Genomic DNA, 24,159 nt, shown 5'->3' with positions numbered 1-24,159 from the left:
TTGCTCCACTATTTATATTGTTAATTGGTAAAAAAAAATTATATAAAAATGCAAATGTATGCGTCTGGGACCAATGTAAGTATGCACATAACCTCATTGTATCACAGACACACGCATATACACACACACACACACACTCAAATACACGTGTGTGCATGGACACACACACACACACACAGGCACATGTGAGCTCATGGACACACAGACACACACAGGCACACACATGCGTGTGCGCGCACACACATGCGTGTGCGCGCACACACACACACACACACACACACACACACACAAAACAACACAACACACACAATCACGCACCACAAGTGATTCCCTGCACACAAATATACATTGTTTTGTATTGTTGATGTTGTGTCAGTATTGATATGCAAAACATGGATTTGATATTGCTCTGTGGCTTCAAAGGGCTAATGGGTTGTGTTTTGATGTCAGAATCTGCCTGCTATGTAAAGATTGTAACTGATGAAGTTCCAAGCCTTCTCACACGTGCCATTTGCATTAAGGAAGAAAAAAACGAACTAAGCTTTTACTGCACAGCTTTTGCAATTTAAACAACATTTACATTTACACCAGAAAACATCTTGAAATGTGACACATGACAATATCCTACAAAAATATTATGAAATATTTAAAAATCTTTTGTCAGTTTCTTTATTTTTACTGGGTCACAAAAACAAACAAAGAAAACTGCAAAAACAAGGAGTGTTTGTATGTGGCTGGATGGAAGAGTAGTCATTACAATAACTAACATCTCTCTTTGCGTATCACTCCCTTCTCATGATAAGATCAATGTTTTGATGATGAAAACGTAATATGTATTTACCCTGGGGAAAATCAATAGATGACCAAATTGCCAATGCTCTGTTGTAATGCAGTTCAGAAATATCAGTATGAGTCATGCATTAATGAAACAGTTGCAATAACACATGCCTCTTATCCACTGTTGACAATAGCCCTCTCTTAAGGATTTAAATTAATGAAGAAATCTTTTATTTTTTCCTTGCAGTCCAAATCCATTTTAAAGAATTGTTTTTTTCATTAAAATAACAGACAAAAATATAGCAAAGGAAGTACTGGCCAAGTCATTTTCTTTTATCAATGTTGTACATTTAAGGGTCTAAAGCTTCCGTAAGTATTAAATGGGATTGCCTAATTATCTGCAAAGTATGTCTATTTGTGTAATAAGCTGCAAAGTCAAGGTATGCTTCAATATTAACTGTGAAGAACCACAAATCAGAGTGAAAGAGGTAAAATATTTTGTGATGGATGAAATTATCCTTTGTTCTCTTCGGGTATTCTGTGATCATGTTATTTGGTATTTGAATAAAATGTTGAACTAAAGATAGTTAGCATTGTTACTTTATAGAGGGGGCCTTGCAATAGCCATGCCAAATGCCAATTCCTTCACCTCTTCCTCCTCCTCCTCCCCCTCCTCCTCATCATCATTACAACAACTTTTAATAATTATGGTTCCTACTGTATTTACATCTTCATAAATATGCTAGTCAGTTAGCTGCTATAGTCACTTTGAATAATGAGTTAGATGCCCAAACAATCTAAAATGATTGAAACTGCTGATGTGGTCAGGGTTAGGACAAGATCATTTAGATTATGCTTGCCATGATCCAAGACAGGCATTAACCTTCTGATCGGGTAAACATTAGGATGAGCTAACATCAAAGTCCCCCAAACCCTCTTTCCAAATACATAATCACAATATCTTTGAAGACATCATCGGCTACATTACTGTTAGGTTATGGACAGAATATATGAGCTTCTTATGAATAGGACGTTAAGCATCTCAATAGGGCTTGTACATCAGAATGCATTATGGGATTTTTTGTTGGCGATACTCTGCCCATTTTGTGATGCTGAGATAGCGTTGTGGCAATATCAAATCCTAAATAAACATAAATATACTGTGACCTAGGCTCATCAAAACTTTGTTTTGCATGAGAAACCCTGTGGCAGTTTCAAACACAACAATCTCTCCCCATAATGACAACTCATTTCACAATAAATCAAACGATGACCAAAACACAATAACCTTTCTATGCTCCTATTCTTCCAAAATGGAGGCTGTCATTGTGACGTGACGTCCCGCTGTTCAAGCCCTACGAAGGGGTCCCCCAACCATCCTCCTCCTCTACAGCTCGTCCTTCCTGCACTCTCCTGTGTGCACCAACTTGACCGTCTCCGAGGGCTTCACCATCATCCAGGCGTACTTGCACAGGTGCTCCTTGTTGCAGTCCTTCTGCCAGTAGATGACGTTCCTGCGGTTGAGGTTGGCGCCAGCGCAGGCGTCGTACCACCAGCCCCCTCCCGCCACGCCCTGAAACTCCAGCTTGGCGCAGTTCTGGAAGTAGTTATCGTTGTCCCGGTCCTTGGTGGTGAACCTCTGGTTGTCGTGCAGGTAGTTCTCCGTGTCCTGCGTGAGGGCGTCCAGCGCCGTGCCCTGGTACAGCCCCAGCCTCAGTCGGAACGCCGCCGCCTCGTCCTCGATCAGGAACGGGTCGTACTCCCCGGCTTTGGTGACGGCGTCTTTGTCCACCAGCTTGACCCCCAGCTTGTAGCGCCCGGGCCCCCGGGTCAGGTCGTGGAGGTGCTGGTTCCCCAGCCAGTGGTCCCCCGTCAGGGAGCCGAAGCCCTGCCTGTACTCGGCCCAGGTGCGGTCGAAGCTCACGCTGCTGTTGACGGTGATGTGCTGCACCACAGTCCAGCCGCCCTCCTGCATGGCGCAGGACGCCAGGACGGGGAAGCGCCCCGGCTGGATCAGGTAGACGCCGTCTCTGGCCTGGCCCGATGAGGTCACCAGCATCTCATGGCAGTCCCTGGGCAGCACTCCTAGGGGGAAGGATAATGGTCTTATTGATTAGATAAAGGGTTGATGATCATTGATCTTTATGGTGGGCATTGTGCATCATTTGTATGCAGTGTCATTCATGCCAATTCATCCCAAATAAGCTAATTTGTGAAGAATCTGCTTCAAAGATGTGTATTTGAAGTAGGGAAGTGGGATTGAAGTCTTTCAATTGTTACACTCAATTGTGTGCGACTGTTAATATACCAGTTAATGAGTCACACTGTAACAACGTGTATCATCTGGTTTGAATAGATTGAAGATTGCCAGAACACTGATTTTGGACGTGATGAAAGTGTATAATAACATTCTCAATTATAATTTAAGTAACCGTAGCAGATACATTGGTTTACAGCCAGGATAAGAGTTTATATTGAGAGTGTGATGCAAAAAAAATAAGAACCCTACCTTTCATTTGGCGGTTGAGGACCAGTTTGTGCTCCTCTGTGGTTAACAGGTGGAGGTTCCCGGCCTGGATGGGCTGAGACCCTGCTCCTCTACCACCGAGCAGTGTAGCCAGCAGTGCTAGCAGCCAACATCTCAAACCCCTCATCCTTCACCTCTGTCCAAAACCAACACTGTGGAGTGACCACTATGTGAACACTATGAAGGACACCAAGGACCACCATCATGATCAGATTTGACTTGGTAAACAAGAGCATATAAGTTTTACATTTTATGAGGGAAATGCAAACCCAAAATACAGACCTTCAGGTGTAGCCAGCAGGGAATGATGAAAAACAGCGTCCAAACCAAATCAAACCCTGAGTCCCAATCACAAATACACACTTCAACTGACGGAATGACAAGCGCTGTTGGGCAAACAAGGCTGAGCATGATGGCATTATCTGGATCCAGAGTCCATGGAGGTGACACACGCCAGGACTTTAGCCCCCCCCACCATGTTCATGTCTCAACTCGAGACACTACACCCACTCACCCAGAGCCACACACCAGATTGTAAAATCCATTATCATTCACACAGTAATACACCTACAGTAGGAGTCCAAAGTCCAGCTGTAGCTTAAGCTTAAGGACTGCAAAGGGAAGGGATGTCGGTGGCGGGGGTCATGCTATGGGATAGCCTTTTTGTTTTGAGGGGGATTCCAAGGGGGTAGCAGGATAGTCAATGCACACAATGATGAAGGCAAATTGAGTCAACTTTATTCAATTTTAACACATATAGCTTATGATTAGACAATAGACAACTTAGACAATAATTTCTCCTAAGTTCTGAATCATAAATACCTTCCATAAATAAAAATAAATTATTCAGTTACATAACACCACGTTGTTTGGTGACAGACCAAACTTATTTGTTATGCTATGACCTTTTTTTTTTTTTTTCATACATAACTGGAGAAATGGCAAACAATCAAATGCTACATGCTCCGCTTTTCATTACAATAATTACAATAATTACAATTAACATGACAAAAAAAATACATCCTTCTACCGTGACTACAACAACACAACACTCTGAACATGATTGGAAAAGTCCATCCGGAGCTTTTAATAAGGCTGACAGCATCAGCTGAGTTGGGAGAGATATGAATCTATGACCTACAGGGGGAACAAACAAAAGAATCAAAATTTGCATAGCACCAAGAGAGCAGACAGTGGCTGACCGCTGAGCCAGGGATTCAGGAACATTCTGCTCACCTTTGCCAAGGTAGGGGGCATCTTCAGGACTAAGCTCGAACCCGGGTCGTGGTGCCACAAGTTCACCAGTTGCTGGTTGAACACTTGGAAGTTTCTAGAACAGAAACATAAAAATAGTGAAACGATGGTTATTTCAAATTGTAGCAAATATCTATCTATCTAAGAATGACTCATAACATGCTGATTCTTACTTATCCAAATGCTTATTAGTCCTTCCAGTAAGGCCACTAGCTCGGAGTTGTTCAAACCATTTCTTCAGAACGGACTGAATCCATTTTAAGCCGACAGCGACGTACCTGTAGAAGCAAGACAAAAGAAAAAGCTACTTTTATTTCTATTATCCTACCATTGTGTTTTCAGCACAATGCTTGCATACTGTGTGGTTGGGTCATAAGTCCTGCTGCTGTGCATGTCATCACAATAACAAACTCAGGAGAACACCCACTCTTCATATGGACTAGAAAGGACTTTCTTGACGAAGGGGAAAAGGTCCACGCAACAGCCAATAGTGAAGCCAGAAGAGTCCTCGTGAATGCTGAGGTAACACACACACACACACGCACACGCACACACACACAGTTTGATGTGATATTGATATTATTAGAAAATAGATAGATATTGATATAGAAAAATAAATAAACATTACCTTTGGGTTATGATGGGAAGAAAGTCGACAATCACACCAGTGTCTTCCATCCTGGGAAAAAGAGTTGGAGTGGTGTATTAAAAAGATGTATGTTATATGTAGACTAGTGCTAATTACAAGCAATAATTACCTCAGGAAGTATGTCAACAGCTCTCCAACATTCCTCTGCCACAGAGTCGACGCCACTTTCAATCGCAGGTTTCTTCCAAAGAGCACATTGACCATGGAGCTATGATCTCTCGTGAGCTGAAAATAAACCCCAAAAAGCCGCATTCAGATATATATGCTTTCATAACTCCATCTATCCTTCATCCAGCATCCATCCCTCTACCCACTCATCGTATCTACCTGCTCATGCAGGTCACCATCCCGGGACATGCTTTTTTTTAAACTTAAAAAACAAAAAAAAACAACAACAGCGAAAGATCCTATTTCAAACCTCGCCAAGGGTGAAGCAGTCTGTGTGCTTAGAACCTGTTCCTCCACCCTGATGCTTGTTGACATTTAAAGGGAACTCCCAGGGATCCACGTGGATCATCTCCTGGCCCGTGTCGTCGTAATCCATGCATGTGCGCGGCTCCTCCGTGCGCGCCACTTCGTTCTCCTTGTTGCCCGTGCCGCACGTCCTCCCAGCCGCAGGCGGTTTCCTGCGCACCACGACCAGGTGGTGGGTCTTCCTTTTACACGACACCACCCGCTTTGCCCGGCCCGTGCTGCTGGTGCCGCCGGTTCTGGTCGCCGGGAATCTGAACGCAAATGTTCACGGTTGTTAATGTTTTATCAAATATCCTAAAATGCATGGAAGAGAGTGAGTGCAACAAGCAATGAAAAGTTCTTACTTCTTTCTGATGAACTCCTCCTTTTTGGCATACACCACCTGAAGAAAGGAATAAAAGGTTATGAGGCAAATATTGCACAGATATTTGCACAAGAATATTAAAGATAGATTTAGGTCACGCCGTTCAAATGCGGCTTGTTCACCTGCATTGGATTCTCCTCACTGTAGTGGACCTCATCCTGGGGCAGGACTCCACCCAAGTACTGCTCATCTCCAAGGTTAGAATCCATCAAAGAACTGAGAAAAAATTTAATAAATGTTATAGGATTTTTTACCCAAAAAGGGAAAGGCATTTTTGTAATGCCTCGAGTGAGTTGTGGTAATGTAAAATCCAAAATAAAAGTAAATATACCTTATCCTAGGCTCATAAAAACGTTCAGGCAGTCAGGCAGTTTCAAACACGACAACGTCTCCCCATAGTGACAAATACATGCACGATTAATAACTTAAGTGACCAAAACACCATTACTTACTAATAACATTTCTACGATCCTATACCTCTGGTCACTGCGATGTGACGTCACGATGTGCGTGCCCTAAGACTTTATGACATCAACCTCACTTTCCCTGTATAATATCTAAATAATATATAGATGTGTGCATATGTATATAAAAAACACATTTTCAACAATATGTCATTATTTGAACGTTCTTGCCAAACGTTGACCCTATAAAGAACCCATATAGGCAAACCATCAACTACACACCATTACCCACAATTCAGCTGCACATTGTTATGACTTTGCCGATGACGTAGTCAGGAACTATTTACCATCCACAGCTGAAGTTCTTGTGAGTATTTGACAACTACATTTAAGAACATTAATAACATAAAAAAAACTATTTCGGGAGGTTTTCAAACAATCTCGTTTTCGCCCTCCTCATGTTCAACAGTAGCGATGCTCAGACAATACGTATTTTAGCGCTCACTAACAGCGATGCTTTACAACCCTGCTCAAGCTTAGCTTACCTTCCTACCCAGTGGTTGCCAAAGACCATCGGACACTTTAAGGTCGCCTTTCTCCTCTGTTCTTGGTCATCTGGGATGAACGCTGAGAGATCCACGTTAACCAGATCAGTTCCAATGATCTCACCCAGATGAACCAACTCCCAGTGTGCCCAGACTGGGTAGTGCTCCCCCTAGTGTCTTTTATTGCTTTGGCTGTTGGTGACGATTTCAAATCCAAACACATCCTTAAGTGATGGCCGAGACAAACACTCTAGTGTCCAGACAGCGCCCTTGAACAATTGGCCGTTGTATATGTCTACTGATAAACTGCTGCATGGGACTTGAAGCCAGTTGCTCAGTCTATTTGATAGTACATACAGTGAATTTCCCGATGTGTTTACAAAGGAAAAACAACTGCTGACTGGGATTAGTTTCACTTCACTGTGTAATCATTCTGGCTTACTGAATTATGGTGAACATCTGCAACCAAGCAACCTCTTTCATGCCAATTTCGAAATGTTTGCTTTAAAGATTCAGTTTCCCAAAGTCATTTGATAGTCCACTTCCTCAAATCACTTTCATGTGGAATGTAATTGTTGTTAGAAATCATGTGACTGTAAACGTGAATTCCTCATTATATTTCCTGTCGTGTCCACAACTTTTTTTTGCATGAGGAGACTCAGGCTGTGTGATCCAGCTCCATGGTCAAGATGACAACTGTATATGCTGCCTGTGCCCTGCTGTGCTTTGCACCACTATTGGTGTTCAGTGATCCTCCTGTTTTTACCCAGCCAGAGCAGGTGCACCTCTCCTATCCAGGTAGGATCTGAATGTATTTTTCCCTATCTGTTCTGAGTGTGCCGAGTTCTAGTGCCATTGAAGTCTGATGTATTTTGAATCCCATGAGTCACTTGAAAGTGTTGTTTTTAAATCAGCCAATAGGTGAATGTTGTGTCAAAGTCTAGATGATCGAAAACGTCGCTGCACTCTCCTACAGTATTAACATCAAGTGGCTCTCCTAACCCTCATGGGGGAGTCCATCGCTGAGGGAGCCTAAGCCCTGTGACTCATCTCCAGTGTATCCATGCCAGGCTGGTAGTAACCGATGTGTTTGCTCCCAGGTGTCCCTGGATCCATGGTGGTCACGTGGACCACCTTCAACCGTACCGACAGCCTGGTGGAGTACAGACCCTGGGGGGACATTCTCTTTCACAAGATTGCCATGGGGAGCCTGACTATGTTTGTGGACTCGGGAAACGAGAAGAGGAAGATGTTCATCCACAGAGTCATGCTCAGCGACCTCAAGCCAGGTTCCCATTATGGTGGGTGCTGGGACAACAACACGTGGGTTCAGAGCTGTCTACAGAGAGTACGATTTACTTTTTGTTTGGGCACTGCAAGTTCGTTCACCCGAAAGGACCTCTTTGCTAAGGAGGGTGCTGGATAGGTCTGTGTACTGGAGGCTTGCTTGGTTGAGTTTTGGCTCCGCCCCTGTTGTCCAGCAAGTGTGTGTGTGTGTGTGTGTGTGTGTGTGTGTGTGTGTGTGTGTGTGTGTGTGTGTGTGTGTGTGTGTGTGTGTGTGTGTGTGTGTGTGTGTGTGTGTGTCCCATAATGCCCTGTCTCTCCTCTCTTACATAAGACAGTGAGTGTGTGTGAGTGCATTTGAGTATAAGTTTCAAGTTTAGTGATAACGATTCATAAAGCACCTTAAAAGCAAACCCAACATAAAAACAAACCCTTAAAAAAGGGCCTTTTACATACCCTGGCACAAATCAAATCTCTACATGAACCTAGTTTGGGGTAGTTAAGGTCATAGAGCCCCTGTCTTTGTATTGTTTTTTTCCTAGTGTACCACTGTGGCAGCGACATGGGCTGGAGCGACATGTTCTGGTTCAAACCCATCGATGAAACCAGCATCCAGCCCGCCTTCGCCCTGTATGGAGACCTGGGCAACGAGAACCCCCAGTCCCTGGCCCGGCTGCAGAAGGAGACCCAGCTAGGAATCCTGGATGCCATCTTGCACATAGGTACCGGTTGTCGGCGGCGACCACCTCCCTAGAAGAACTGTTTAGTTTTTAGTCTGTTGCCGATGCTTTTTATCATAGGTGAATTTATTAATTAAGAAGCAGATAGCAGCAAGGCATGCTCCAGGATGCTTACAGCTAGGCTGTGGACATGGGGATTGAACGACTCCAATATGCTATCACATTATTGACAATACGTTAACTTTACATTTAGATGGGATTTTTATCATCCTCTGGATTGGAAATGAGCTGCTGAAGCCTGTACGCAGAGTGTACAAAGAAAAAAAACATTTCAACCCTACAGTTACATTTACATCCTCAAAACAATTGAAAGTATCCATTCTGTTATCTTGTACCTTTATTCATTATTGTGTTGTGTGTGTTTTGCAGGGGACTTTGCCTATGATATGCATGACGTACGTAGAACACTTCTGCTTTTCTCTCTCACTTATACATATTCGGCTATTTGTCTTTATCATTTTCTTTGAATTGAGTTTGATCGAAACTGCTGTGCCAGTATGCTTGTCCTCAAATAGTGGTTACAGGATATACAAATATTGAATTAATATTGCTGAAATTGCTTCCAGTCACAGTATCCACAAAGTATAATATCGAAATTTTGAAATAGAAAAACAGCATGAATGTTTTCATGCGGAAGAACCACCATTGGTGCCTGATATTAAAAACCCTACGTTTGCCTTAGAAAAATGTAAACGTGGTTTTTAACTGTCACTTTTCTCCATTCACTAATGGAAAATGTGATATGTTACTTCCCAGAAGAAACACATTGTAGCTGATGGCAGTCGGCTTAATGTCATTTTCATATTATGTTGTGTATATTATCTGATGCCAACCAGCTAAGTAGCCGTTATTTCTCAGGACAATGCGAGGGTCGGCGATGAGTTCATGAGACAGATCCAGTCCATCGCCGCCTACGTTCCCTACATGACCTGTCCTGGCAACCACGAATCTGCCTAGTGAGTAGACCCTCGCGTGAATCTCCCTGTTTGTCCTCCTCTGATCACCCCTTCATGTTGATCAACATGTGTGCCATTTCCGCTGCAGCTGTCAACATAATGTTGGTTTACACCCAACCACATGTGGAAGTCACGATACTTATGTGTGCGTGTGTGTGTGTGTGTGTGTGTGTGTGTGTGTGTGTACGGTAGCCGTACCAAGTGCTTCCCAGCGCTGTGACTCAGCGTGGAAGCGTTCCGTCTGTGCACCGCCCCCCCCCCCCCCCCCACCCCCGCGCCCCCATCTACCAATGTTCTTTTCCCCCTCTCACTGTTTACATGTTACGCCACATCCCAGCCAGGCCCCGTACCCATCACTGATTACTGTTATTAATGTGTTTTGGTGTACACTCTGTATTTAATATCGGCCAGCGGAGATTTGCCAGATCCCCGACAAAATGAAATGAAATACCCCGTGACTGGGTGGCTGGTTAACTGTGAGGGGTTGGTAATGGTGGGGGAGTAACACTCAGGGAGAAGAAAAAACAACATAAATAAAACCGCTTCTGGTCAACCACAGGTTTTCCACTGCACTGAATACTTTGGTCTGTGGAGAGCGTTTTGGTGCAGAGAAGCTTGCAGATGGGCTCTATTTCAGGCTCGGAAGGACTGGAGACACATCACCCACCACCAGCATCTAAACAGGTCTAAAGAAAGGTCTGCCAAAGCCAAGACGCAAGCAGGCTAGTCCACCTCTTTCGTATTGCTGGTGGTGTTGTATTGTATTGGTTGGTGATCTGTGTCTTACATGCTTTCTTGAATGCATCATACAATCCACAAAATAAACATTTCCCTCCAATTTATTTATTTGGAAAGGTTGTTGGTTTTTCTCCACTGGAGTGAGCGTTGCAAGATGAGAAAAGGAAATGCGTCGTATGGACCACGTTGATCCGCTTCTCGATAGAATAGATGAGATCTTTTCCACTTTGATCTCTCTGCTCTCTGTGATTTATCAACCAGGCTCATTGTCTCTTCCCTACCACCTCTCCTGGATGATTTCCAGCCTCTAACGTCGGATATGGAAATCAGGTTGGCCAATTAATCCCTTGAGGCCCGGGCATCATCCCCCGACCCCCCCCACCCCCTCCCTGATGAATGCCTTCCATTGACAAAACAAAGATGTAATTCCACAGCCGCGAGCCAATCAGATGGCTTTGATGCCGGGGATGAGAAGCTAACTGTTTGTTTTTGTTTGAGCCCCAACCAGATGCTGCCTGCATGTGTGCGTGTGTGTGTGTGTCTGTTTGTGTTGGTACATATTGTGTTCCAGGGCTGCTTCAGACGTTAGAGAAGGAACACTAAGCCTCTGGATTATGATCTGTAATGGCTGTGTGCCCCTTGGTCTCCTCCGACGAGCCTTCATCGCGCCTGGGCCGCGTGTCATGTGACTCTGCCACCTGGTCTTAATCTAGAAAATTCTCCAACAGTAGTCTGTTTCTCTTGGCTTTCCTCTGGCATTCAAAAAAACGAAAGAAAACCCCCCCCAAAAAAAGAATGAACCGATATGGGATAAAGTACGCTCGCTCGCTCGCACGCGTTACATAATGCGCGCTAGCAGAAGTCGAGCCACTCATTCCTCTCTTCCGAAGCTACTATTATACTTGTGTTGTTAGTCCTGAGCACTGGTTTGAAACGTCCAAACCTTCCAGCCTCTGACTTCTTCGCTCCAGCCGCCTTTCCAACCTCAAACACGGGGGGGAAAGGGAAGCGACGACTAAGGACGAAGAAGAAGGCCCAGACCACAGGGGTAGTCAGCATTCCACCGTGATGAGACCGACGGCGCTGCGTGCGACACATAAAGCTCCTAATCAAGAGCGTCTTTGTCCCGCAGGGCACAATGTGCGGCACACTGACTGTGCTGTCAGTGGGAATAGGAAGTGACCGTTTGCCATTTGAAACAAAGGCTGGTGATGAGAGTCAGAGATAGGCTTCTTCCAGACCGCACTTCTCTCCGACCAGACTGGATTCAGGCGGAGGATTTGTGGACTCACGGCTCATCAGTCAACGGAAAGGGCAGATTTGAGCACTCTCATCGGAGTGTCTTTGGATTGGTCCAAGTGACTAAATACAAAATTTGTTGGAATTAGTTATTCTCCTATTATCACTCCCCATCCTAGTCTGGGATTTATACCCAAAGCTCTCCCAAAAGATTGGTTACCTTAAAGGCAAATACAATTTTTCTGTTATCATCTCTGTGTGTTTCATAAATTCGACGACGTGGTGGCTTATCAGGTGCCCTCAGTTGTTGCAGTGTCATCAGCTAGCCTGACGCATGTTAGTTTCACCTTGTCACCACAAGGTGTCAGTATAAACACAGCCACACAGTCTCGTTCAAGTTCATAACGTGTGGCTCTCTGGTCAAGCCAGAAAACTTTATTTCATCTCTCTCCACAGCATCTGTCTGACAATAGGCTGTGTATTTAGTAGAAGAAAATAGAAACCCAGATTAAGGATATGTACTAATTTTTCAATTGTAATATACAATTAACATTGCAGTTATTACATAAAGTTTAGGAACAGACCAGGCCAATTACCAGGCTTTGGCCGTTTGACCAATCAAGACCCAGCAGCTCATAGAAACCACATGCTTTCCGCCACAGTCTGCATTTAATTCCTATGTGCAAGATGGTCCGTCCATCGCTCTCTCCCCTTGACCCCTCGTTCTAAGGCTTTGAACTCTGACCCCGTTGCTCTCTAGCCTCCCCCCCCCCATACCTGATATTAACCTTTCAAGACCTAGCCTTTTATTAAGCGTGTGTGTGTGTGTGTGTGTGTGTGTGTGTGTGTGTGTGTGTGTGTGTGTGTGTGTGTGTGTGTGTGTGTGTGTGTGTGTGTGTGTGTGTGTGTGTGCATCCCCTTAGGCCCAGCCTCCTCCCTGTCTCCCTGTCTTACATAAGATAGGAAAGCCATCATTCCACGCATTCAGTGTTAATGGACCGAGGTTTTTCCCAAACATTCTAAGCCGTAAAAAGATACTGATTGGCGGGCGGGACGGACGCCTTCTTTTTTATCTTTTCCTTTTTTTAATGTGCAGGATGAATCAGACTGTGCAGAACCCAGACTATGATTGACCAAAAACAAATCGTTATTTCTACATTTGGTATGTACTTTTACGTATGAAGTCATGTCTGATTCATGAAGCAACAACAAGTCAATTGAATGTGCTTTCTTTTTCACCGCCGTCTGTACTTTGTGTCCCTAACCCTCGTCCTACTAAAAGCTACCTGGCAGAACTCACAGAAAACGCACCGCGACACAGAACTGTGTTCACAAATAGACACTCACAGGTCCATAGTGAGAGTACATCTGGGGTAATGAGTGCATCGTTTCGTGCCATGTTTTAAAGTCTATCTCCGCTCTGCCATTGGTCCCGCGAAACATGAAGGGCAGACAGACGTCTTGGTATTTTTTGATATCCTGACTGCTGACTACAGGATATGCTGATCGCGGCTCCATGATTGTCCAATCTCCTTCTTTCTTTTGTTTGTTCTGCAGTAACTTCTCAAACTACAGGAACCGCTTCAGCATGCCAGGCCAGACGGAAAGCCTGTGGTACAGGTAGGAACCAATGAAACAATGCATAATGCCAACACTGTATGGCCCCGTTCAGCATTCCCCCTTGTAAACATATCAATTATGACCACAAAATATTCCAGGGAACCCCAGAGAGAGAGAGAGAGAGAGAGAGAGAGAGAGAGAGAGAGAGAGAGAGAGAGAGAGAGAGAGAGAGAGAGAGAGAGAGAGAGAGAGAGAGAGAGAGAGAGAGAGAGAGAGAGAGAGAGAGAGAGAGAGAGAGATTAATTTCTTTCCATACGGTAGAGGGCTACGTGCGTGCTGCTCTCCCACACCTCCTGCGGAACCTAAGTAGCTATTAATGAGCTGTAATTCAGACCAAACAGAAGGGGATTTGGCAGCAGAAAAGCCTCCGTATCACAGGGCATCCACAGGAGCCACACAAAGGAGCTTTACATTGGGGGGCTGCTCTGCCACGGGGTCCCTCTCTCTCTCTCCGTCGGTAACATAATACCCTTTGGAAGATCTCAGGTTCAGCTGCCCAGGCCTCACTCTCTCTCCCCGAGCACCCAGACCGAGACAGGCCTGCTCAGGAGCTGAGAGGGGCTTCCCTGGCCCGTGCCCCCCCCCCCCCCCCCCTCTCTCCCCTTTACATTCAAAACAGACGGGAGGGACTGCTGGGGGATTGATAATGGAAATACTTTTTTTCTTCTTCTTCTTCTTCCTCCCTCACGGTACATGCACACACGCTCAGAGCTATGTTCCCATGATACGCTTTCAGCGAGGGAATCCTCCTCCACACCCCCCTCTCTGTCTCTCTTCTGTCTCTCTCCCTCTGTCTTTCTATCTCTCCGTCTCTCTGTCTCTTTTTCTTTTTCTCTCTCTGTTACTCTCTCTCTCTCTGTCTCTTTCTTTTTCTCTTTCTCTGTCACTCTCCGTCTCCCTCGCTCTAGCTCTCTTCTCTCTCTCCCCCACCCTCTGCCTTTCTATTTCTCCGTCTCTCTCTGTCTCTTTTTCCTTTTCTCTCTCTGTCACTCTCACTCTCACTCTCGCTCTCTGAAAACGATAGCCGTCAGAGCTATTCCAACGTCCTGACTCATCATTCCTGGCTCCGTCTCAACTGCTCATCCACTCCTTGATAGCAGTGTGTTTAGGCCCCATAGTAGCTATGGTGATGTGTGTTTTTCTCTTTCTTTCTTTGACCCTTGTACCATAGCAGCTTTAACATGATTTAACATTTTCCTCACAAGCTACCAAAAGAAGACGTGTGTGTGTATGTACACATTGGCATAGCAGCCTTGACATGAGTTTTTAAGATGTATCTGTCCCCATACACTTGGACAAATCTTCTCCCATCCATAACTGCGTTTGGGGGTAGGGTCACGTAGCATCGTTGTTGTGTAACAACTTAATGTAATTATTGTATGTTGTACGTCCTTGCACTTAAAAAATAGTACTTAGCATTAAGTAGCGTCTTATCCACGCTAGCTTTGTTGTATACAGGGAATGGGTTAACCCAACAATTGTTAGTAATTGGCACTATGAACATCCTTACTGTATCGACAGCGATATATTGTTTCGCTTTCATCTGACAAATGTACTGATTGTAAGTCGCTTTGGATAAAAGCATCTGGCTAATGCCCTAAATGTGAATGTGTGTTCTCAGCTGGAACATAGGGCCCATCCACATCATCTCCCTGTCCACCGAGGTCTACTTTTACCTCGAGTTTGGCCAGGAGCTTCTCTTCAGGCAGTACGACTGGCTGAAGCAGGACCTGGAGGTCAGTTACCACCCAGTTATTCATTCCTCTGCTAGTGTTTATCTTGGTCATTTCTTCTTTCCTAATGCAATCAGCACCAGATTATCTTGGCACACCCGCTGCAGCGTTTCGCCATGTCAGGCCCAAATCCGGGCCATCTAAATAAATACTCTTTACCACCACTGTGAATACTTTTGAGTGTTCACTTATTACCTTTTATTCTAAATATATATTTGGAATTCAAACAAAGCACATCAGAAATCATCTTGTTTTCCATGCTTTTACTGTGCAAGACATTTCAAATCAGTTGAACGAATGGCGCTTTATAAAGATTTGAGTCCGACCATAGGTCACTTGTCTTAGGGGTCCCAAGGGTGGGATGGGGGGGATGAAACCCCCAACCCTGGTTAATGACCCCCCCCCCCCCCCCCCCTATCTCCTAGCTAATCTGAAACATCGGTGCTTATATTATACAGCCCAGCAGTAGCATCACTTAACGCTCTGCGCTGGCTCCTCTGTGCTCTAGGAGGCCAACAGGCCAGAGAACCGGCAGCCCGTCCCTGGGATCATCACCATGGGACACACCGGCCCATGTACTGCTCCGACGACGACCAGTGACGACTTGCACCACGTTTGACTCCTTCGTAGGTCCCTGCACCACCCCAAAACACGGCCCGCCTCATACTGCAAACACTAGCCCACTCGTGTTGCATACACAAGCTTGACTAAGTCTCACACTGTGCTGTTGGACTGTATCTAGGGCAGCAGAGACATCGTACAGTGTGGAATGTATTGGTGTTTAAACTGTCTTCTGCAAGGTAGTTACAGCACTGTGTGCATGCTAGACAATACATCCCCAGTGCCTCCTAATTGTAGATGTAATAGGACTTACTTATGGGAAAGTCCTAGGGAGAAACTGGGTAATATGTAATTGCAAACACAGTTCTGGCGGTGCTGCACTTTTGCTTGGCCCAAGTACGACGTAAATGACTATTATGTGTCATTATGCAAGACACGACAATAAAACACATGCTAATTATGATTATTGTATTTTTACCAAACGGGTTTGCGCAGGCCAAGTGGACATGTTGAAATAAATAGCTCATGTAATAAAGGGCTCTGCAAACTATGTGGCTACCAGCTACGTGTGGAATAGTGTGTCCCGCTGTAAAAGGCTTACTCGATTTACGTACAAAAATGATTAGGGGATTTGTTTTGTGGAATTTTACACTTTAAAAAACACTTTAATTGCCCCCTTCGTAGTTAAGGGGGGGGGGGGAACATCATACCACCCTAATGCATGGTGAGCCACACACGCTATCGTAATGCAAGATGACCAGTTTCCATAGAACGCCATGTGCCTGATGCTGAGGCAGTGATGTGGCAGAGTTACATACCGGCGCTGAGTCTTCATGGGTTAAAGTCCGGCTTTCACCCCGTCTGTCTGACCGTCTGTCTGTCTGTCTGTCTGTCTGTCTGTGTTCAGGTAAGACGAGGACGCAACGACACCAAACCAGCAGCACCGGGCTTAGAGGATCTATTGTACCTCCACGGTAAGGCCTCTGAGTGCTCCTCCAAAAACCTCCTACACACACACAGCTGCCAGCCTCCTTAATGGCTGTGTTATTTTTTTCTTCTTCCTTTTTGGCATGGCTTACATTCCTGCATGCTCAGACCTGCTAATGCCCAGCGCTCGCTGGTAGCACACTAGAGCAATCCAAACACACATCATTACGACCAAAGCAGACGCCGGGACTGGCGGTCGTCCCGGGACAGCGGGCCTTTCCTCCAAACCCTATTTGTATTGCATTTCATTTCCTCCCACCCAGACCCCAGTCTGTTTGTCGCCGATCACCCACTGGTAACGTCCACAGCAAACACCATCTCGTGAGCCATCACGTTGTTTCGCCGGCGAAATCGGACAAACGTTGCGGGGAAAGCCTCGTAGACGGAGGGGAGGGCGGGTTAGGCAGCGGGTTTGTGCGTCTTTCCACTGCCAGAGGATGGCAGTGATGCTTTCCCAATGCTTTCCCTCCCCAGGGTGGACCTGGAGCTGTGGGCGCATGAGCACACCTACGAGAGACTCTGGCCGGTGTACGGGGACAAGGTTGGCTCCTGTTTGCCCATAAGGTAACCCGCGTCTGTTTTCTACCTGGATGAGGATTCTAACCGGCGCTTTTTGAATCCCTTCTCTGAAGGTGTTCAACGGCAGCCTGGCAGAGCCCTACACCAACCCCAAGGCCCCCGTGCACTCATCACCGGCTCTGCTGTGAGTGGAGTGCAGCACTATGTTCCACGTCTCTAGTCTTCTGGGGAGGAACATGAGCATTCACCTTTATAGAGACACAAATATAACCACTTTCATGCCACATATCACACACACACACACACACACTCCACCCTCTCTGGCTACCCAGCTGTTCTGCACGGTTGATTGTTTATGTGGTTGCGGTCGTGCAGCCGGCAGAAAAGGACAGGTTTCCCTGTCTCACACACACACACACACACACACACACACACACACACACACACACACACACACACAACCACAAGAAGGGGAGTGAGTAATGTGCATACTGTGGTGCGGTCTGGCCTCACACCAAGGCAAGACCGAAAATGCCTGGGCACCCATGAGGCAGGGACCCTCATGGGGCCACCTCCAGGAGAAGCAAACTTAACAGACAGGCAACGTTAACAATGTGTTGTTTAGTGATCTGTTTTTGATGCTGCACTCCCAGGGCTGCAAAGAGAAGACGGATAGATTCAACCCCAACCCCAAAGACTGGAGCGCCTTCCGCAGCACGGACTACGGCTACACCCACATGCAAGTGGTCAACCACACCCCACCTCTACCTCGGCCAGGTGTCGGACGTTCAGGTGAGAGAGAGAGAGAGAGAGAGAGAGAGAGAGAGAGAGAGAGAGAGAGAGAGAGAGAGAGAGAGAGAGAGAGAGAGAGAGAGAGAGAGAGAGAGAGGAGAGAGAGAGAGAGAGAGAGAGAGAGAGAGAGAGAGAGAGAGAGAAGGCTAAACTCCTCCACCTCCTCTCCACGAGACACTCGAATGAATTTCTTTCCATACGCGTGTTTGGGTGGTCTGGGAGACAACCAAATTTAAGGGTCATCGGTGAATATTAATCTGAACACACTTTTTGTCTTTTTATTCCAGGCCGGTGAGACGATAGACAGCATATGGATTATAAAGGACAAACATGGCTATGACGCCTGGTTACTGAGTCCAGCTCTGAGACGGACCATCCTCTCAGGTACTGAGACGCTGAAGCCCTCTCTCTGCACTCTGTGGACCCCTCAATAATGCTGTTTTCAGCGGGGAGGTTGTAGAGGACCCTTGAATGATCTCAGAACCCGCCTATGCACTACTGTCACTTTGTTCGTTTGCACTGTTCAATTCTACTTCTCTGGAATTTTCGGTGGCTTTTCCGGAAAATTTCTACAAACTTTTTAATATTTCAGCTTGAACAAAACCAAACAATTGTAAACAATTGTCCTTTTTTGCTAACTAATGTATGTATTTTAGGATGTGTAATGTTTAAGTGAAATGTGGTCATCTAAAGAAAGCATAAAGAAAGGTATGATTTAAAATTAATATTTAGTGACTTTGTCATGGGTTACCAATTATCCTACTTTCTCTGAGTCTTTAGAGAGACGCTAATGCACCAACCAAATACACAGAATAGAGCTACCGAAAGGTCTCCTTCACATCCACACCAACAGACGACAGGTAGGTACTACCGCGGGCCGCTGGACGTGGACCTGGCCTCCGTGCTCATCGATCAGGACCTCAAACTAGACTAGACTGCTGAGACCGCAGGCCAGCTGCAGTGGACTATTTGGACTGATTGTGTAACCTTAGCGATATGTGCCTGGCATGGGCACATCCAGACGAGTAGAAGGCACAGTTCCCAGAAAGGTTTTGCATATCTCATGACGCACACTACTATGGTAGTTTATATTCCTAAACGTCAGAGTGCTGTTTCAGATGGATCTTGGCTTGTTCGCCACGATCCATCACACATTTTGTGTGATGGATGCGTGTGTGTGTGTGTGCATGCACACACACACGCACGTGGACACACGTGCGTGTGTGTGTGCATGTGTGCCATTCATTAAGGATCAGCTCCAATTCATTTCGAAGAGGCTCCTCGTCTTCTTTGTTACTGTAGCTTTTTGACCAAGTTATACGCCTAGCTCATTAAATTGAGTAAACATATCAACTATAGGACCAATATTAACAATTAAAAGTCTAAAATACTGTTTATTTGATGGACCGTAGCAGTCTCACAGTTCCTAAAACAGTTATGACTGCATCACACGTATAATTAAGTCAAACTGAATCTCAAACCAATCTGCCCAACTCAATTGGTGATCCTTATAAGGTCACAATCAAATATGGATGCTGGGTGGTGCATCATGATAAGCAAACACAAACTGCATAGTAACATGCATTTGTAGGCTGTGAAATAACTTATGTATGCATGCGATTTTTGCAAACTTGAGAGCACCAGATGCAAAGTTACTTCATTTGGAAACTATAGCTGGGTTGATTTCACCCAGTTGCTTATCGCACTGTTAAATCTTATGAGGTACAATACAAATCAACTGTAAAAACAATATTTATGGAATTTTATGGAAGTGAAAAAAAGAATATATAGAAAAAAAAGATATATATAATTTCTTCTTGCCTGGTACCGGTTCGTATCCAGGTGGTTTAGATCCACTGCTTCAGAAGGCTGAAACCTGTCGGATCACTTGCCAAGCAACAGCAAGATGTACATAATTTAAAGGATCATCAAGGGTACACTTTCTGACCAGCTCATGTCCGTACAGCTCAGCAAGCGTAACTACACTTCCTAATCTTCTGGGCAATTTTTTCTTCTTTATGATATGTGCTGTTAAATGTAGAAGACGTATGGACATTTTCCAAGGTACGAACCACAGAGACAGGTTAGAAGTTCTGGAAAGACTGATCCAGGATGTAATAAAACAAGATAAATAAAGAATCTGTCCTTTAATGCATTGACATTAGAACGTGAACCACATTTACGATTCAATAAATCGTTTTATGAACGTGTGTATGGTTAAAGCATAGTTCTGACAATGGTCAGCAATGTTTTCCACGAAGGATAAAAAGGTTCTTATCTATGGAACAAGCGTATCAAAGGTAATGGCCTTGAGTCTACATGTTTTTGTCATCTTCAATTACTCCTCCTCCAAGAGAGAAGAGGAAAAAGATTGATGGTGATCCAGGAAAAAGGAAAGCAGAAAGGAAAAAAAGAGCACGTCTCTTCAGATCCAAGGGCTGATGCCGAAATACGCTGTTCGTATTACTGACGGCGACCTGGGCGCAGTGGGACTGCGGTGTCACACTGAGGGTCCTTGATGACAGAAATAGTTTCCTGTCGTTAGTCTCCTAGTTAATCCATGTACCCCCTTCGAATCAACGCCCTGGACGTCCACCTTAAGGGGGGGATTCGCCCCCTTAGGTGGACGAATCCTCTGACCCCCTAATGTGGACTAATCTAATGCCCCCCTTATGTGGACTAATCCTCTGACCCCCTAATGTGGACTAATCTAATGCCCCCCTTAAGTGGACTAATCCTATGGCCCCCTTATATGAACTAATCCTATGGCCCCTTTACCTGGACTAATCTAATGGCCCCCTTAAGTGGACTAATCCTATGGCCCCCTTATGTGGACTAATCCTATGGCCCCTTTACCTGGACTAATCTAATGGCCCCCTTAAGTGGACTAATGGACTATTAGTCTCCAGCTAATTAGGAGAAGCCAAGGATTTCTTCACACAGTGATGCACAAATGTGCTGATGAAAACCAGCTCAGGTCTGTTCGTCCCGGCAGAATGATAGTAGGAGGAAGGGGACTGTGTAGCTCGACGTGGCCTCAGCACTTATTCCCAGATGTGTTATTGGCCAAGTCTCCACCTCCCTCTGTTTGATTTGTGTGAGGTCAGAGCACTGACACTGCCCCCTTCCCAGCAGTGCGATTCCTTACATATCTATATCCAAATGTTGCCTCTTCCCATCCGTAAAGACCTGAGCTTCAAAGACCCCATGTGAGGCATTTGGAAGCGGAATGCATATCCTCTTTTAAGGACATGTTCCAGTGACACTGTTCCAGTAAAGAACAACATGTTCTTCTAGTCAGCTACCACATCCCGCCCCCACACAATAGATATTTATTCAAATGTGTTCTCTGGCGCTCCCCCCCACCAATACTCAGGAGACGGCTTCAGCATATTGCTATTACTCAACAGATATGTTCAAGGTGGAGGGCTGGAGCACTAGATTTAACCCCCACAGAATTGAGGGGGGGGGGGGTCCATGTGTAATGAATTCAGATGCCTCAGATGTTGCTCCTGGGGTGGGTGGCGGGGGAGTTCCATCAATCCAGAAGCCCAGTGTGCATCCAAAACCCCAGAAAGTGCTGCTGTTCACTGTTCCGCAACCTCAGACCACGGCGACCCACAGCTGAGCGGACCCCCACAGCACATCATCATCTCTCCTTACATTCTCCACATAGCTCCCAGAGTAAACGCTGGTTGCGGCGATGACTTACAGGACCCTGCAAATACAGGCATGAACAACAGGACCGTCTCAGCAGGCGAAACAGGCCGTCCTCACATTGTTATTGTTTTTTCTATTTTATTTTACACTCCAACAAAGTTTGTGGAGTGAATCAAGAGCACATTTTCCGCTGTCAGAGAAAATTTAAAACCTGATGTATTATACTGAAAGGAGCGGGGGGGAGAATATTATTTTGGTGGATGTGGGGAAGCGAGTAAGCCGGGGGGTCAGAAAAACAGAGAGGGTTATAAGCTCGGGGTTTGAGGACTATCGCAAGGAGACTGCGAGGAAGCTGGAAGCTGGCTGAGTCCTGTGGTTTCCATGTGTAAATCACAATAATGTAAGAGGCAGACACGGTACTGCTTTGTTTGCTTGTTTTAAAACGTATGTAAGACGAGCATAGGGGCTACACAGACCATAACAATGTGTCATGTGCGGTTCTCCCCTGCGCTAGTATTTTCCATGAAGAGCACTGGCCACACGTGCGCGACTACTCCAATACACATGAGCCCCTGAGCATCTGCTGCACCCATCCTGAGAGCGTTTTCCTCTGGCCAATGATCCTTCAGCGAATCAGTGCAACTTTTGATTGATTCTTTAATTGATGGTCAATTGGTGTTTAACCAGGCAGGAACCAATTAGGTTGGCCAGAGTCCCGTTCTCATCTGGTCTGCACAATTTAATGGTAAAAGGTGCCCTGCTTATACTACATTATTTCCCTATGCCTTTTATTGTGCATTCCTGTGCTCTTACTAGTACTTTCCATTTGTCCGGATAGATTGCATCATATATTGAACCTGCTGTCTTCTGTGTGTTTTGAATTAGACCTTGAGCCGTGTGCATACAAGGTGGTAGCACAGCTGTGTCATTGCTGCAGAAAGCAGGCCCTGTGTCAGAGGTTAGGGAGTGAACCACGCCCGGTTGTTTTCCAAGAGAGCGCTAGAAGAGACGTCTCCCCTCAGGAGGGGGGCAGATTCAACAGCTCCTCAACTTTGAACCTTTGCACTTCAGGGTCCTTGAGAGGGTAACAGTGTTGTGCTACCAAGTCCACCTCTGTGGGGAGAGGGAGCACCAGACCATGTCTCTTGGCCCCGTTTTGCATCGTAAAGTCCTCATCGAGCAACCCGTGGCCGACCCTAGAGAAAACTCTCCTTGTGCTCCTCTCAGAAACACTCATTTCTGCAGCAAAAGTCGTTTCATGACATGACCACGCATAGACAGGGCATCATCATTGTGTTATATGAAGTTGAGTCAAGAGTGACACTTCTTCACCTTTTGAATGCTTCTGATGTCAAACAGATGATTTGGTCTGCAATATAAATTATGCAGGCCTATTCATCATCTTAAATATTTTCCTCCTGTACACAGGGGTATAATAACTCTTCAGAAATTCTCCTTGCACTCCCTCATTTCAGGGACACGGGGATGACAAAAGGCTTGGCTAATGGCCGGTTGGCACATCAACCATGTTTTTCCCATAATACAGGATGTCACCTAGAGAGTGACCCCAACGGCTTGTAATTTGTAATTTCTGTCCAATTATCGTCATGTCTCTTAACTTTGGTTATGTTCTCACATTTGGCTCTAAAGACCTCTTGGAGCTTTTGTTTCTGTGAATTGTCCTGTACTGTCCATGCTGATGCAGTTTGATGTTACTGTTGATCCATTTCAATTGACTTGCCTTACATTTGTGCGGAAAACTGCACTGAATTTAGATAAATGGCCCACGTTTGGGGTTGCTGAAACAGTGATCTGTAGATCTGGCAATGGAAAGGTCAAGGGAGATCTACTGGATGTTACAGATTGCAAATACAGGTAGAACAATAAGTCCTGTGCATTTAAGAAAGAAAAAAACATCTAGATAGGAATGACGTGATGCACATTTGGACGTGCCCTCCGTTATGCCAGATACCGCCCTTTTTAAAACATTACAAACCCACAGTTTGTGATCTCCTCAAAACTCCAGACGCATATTGAGAATATGGTATGTTACTTTATGCTTCTCACTTGGGGAAAGATATAAAGAGGGATGGGAACCTTGATCCATTAAGCCAATTTAAACAGCTTCCTGAGTCCTGGTTTGACACGACACACAATGTTGGACTGAGCAATTCTATGATGTTTTAACGAGAGCATTCAGCTCTTCCAGAGTGATATGACAGGGTCATAACCTTGCTCCAGACATCCAGGCATAATTTCAACACCTTATGTGCCAAGGGAAATGGATTTGGAATCTCACTGTCGCCCTCTGACACGGCAGGGCTTACCGTACTGGA

The 24,159-nt window shown here is 45.4% G+C and overlaps 3 protein-coding genes across 4 annotated transcripts; 1 reads left to right on the top strand and 2 right to left on the bottom strand.

Moving 5' to 3' along the window:
• Positions 1 to 991: 991 nt before the first annotated feature.
• On the bottom strand, positions 992 to 3,692 carry LOC311362568 (fibrinogen-like protein 1-like protein). Of its 2 annotated transcripts, none has more exons than XM_084482435.1 (3): positions 3,587 to 3,692; positions 3,287 to 3,456; positions 992 to 2,862 (listed from the first exon to the last, which is right to left on the bottom strand). In XM_084482435.1, exons 2-3 carry the CDS (start codon positions 3,429 to 3,431, stop codon positions 2,165 to 2,167), a joined length of 843 nt encoding a protein of 280 aa, XP_084338561.1. In that variant the 5' UTR covers positions 3,432 to 3,456; positions 3,587 to 3,692; the 3' UTR covers positions 992 to 2,164. The 2 variants fall into 2 exon arrangements, with proteins under 2 accessions (XP_084338561.1, XP_084338562.1); XM_084482436.1 differs by having other exon boundaries at positions 3,287 to 3,481; positions 3,587 to 3,689.
• A 332-nt stretch (positions 3,693 to 4,024) lies between these two features.
• Positions 4,025 to 7,450, bottom strand: LOC311362566 (KATNB1-like protein 1). Its single transcript, XM_084482434.1, has 10 exons — positions 6,995 to 7,450; positions 6,168 to 6,261; positions 6,026 to 6,063; positions 5,626 to 5,932; positions 5,317 to 5,432; positions 5,187 to 5,237; positions 4,986 to 5,075; positions 4,732 to 4,836; positions 4,541 to 4,634; positions 4,025 to 4,441 (listed from the first exon to the last, which is right to left on the bottom strand). The coding sequence occupies exons 1-10, from the start codon at positions 7,021 to 7,023 to the stop codon at positions 4,409 to 4,411; spliced, it is 957 nt and encodes a 318-aa protein (XP_084338560.1). The 5' UTR covers positions 7,024 to 7,450; the 3' UTR covers positions 4,025 to 4,408.
• A 103-nt stretch (positions 7,451 to 7,553) lies between these two features.
• Positions 7,554 to 18,878, top strand: acp7 (acid phosphatase 7, tartrate resistant (putative); the record flags this gene model as incomplete). Its single annotated transcript, XM_084482433.1, is given in 19 exon segments — positions 7,554 to 7,640; positions 7,642 to 7,662; positions 7,666 to 7,792; positions 8,095 to 8,295; positions 8,821 to 9,000; positions 9,388 to 9,413; positions 9,877 to 9,974; positions 13,509 to 13,571; positions 15,193 to 15,307; positions 15,813 to 15,866; positions 15,869 to 15,901; positions 15,904 to 15,930; positions 16,773 to 16,840; positions 17,327 to 17,393; positions 17,485 to 17,536; positions 17,539 to 17,555; positions 18,025 to 18,129; positions 18,131 to 18,163; positions 18,451 to 18,878. Coding segments are annotated over 19 exon segments (1,521 nt in total). The 3' UTR covers positions 18,598 to 18,878.
• Positions 18,879 to 24,159: the final 5,281 nt, after the last annotated feature.

This window comes from Micromesistius poutassou (assembly GCF_964030765.1).
Source record: "Micromesistius poutassou genome assembly, chromosome: 17".
Taxonomy (NCBI): Eukaryota; Metazoa; Chordata; class Actinopteri; order Gadiformes; family Gadidae; genus Micromesistius; species Micromesistius poutassou.
This window is presented reverse-complemented; position numbering and strand designations above follow the sequence as displayed.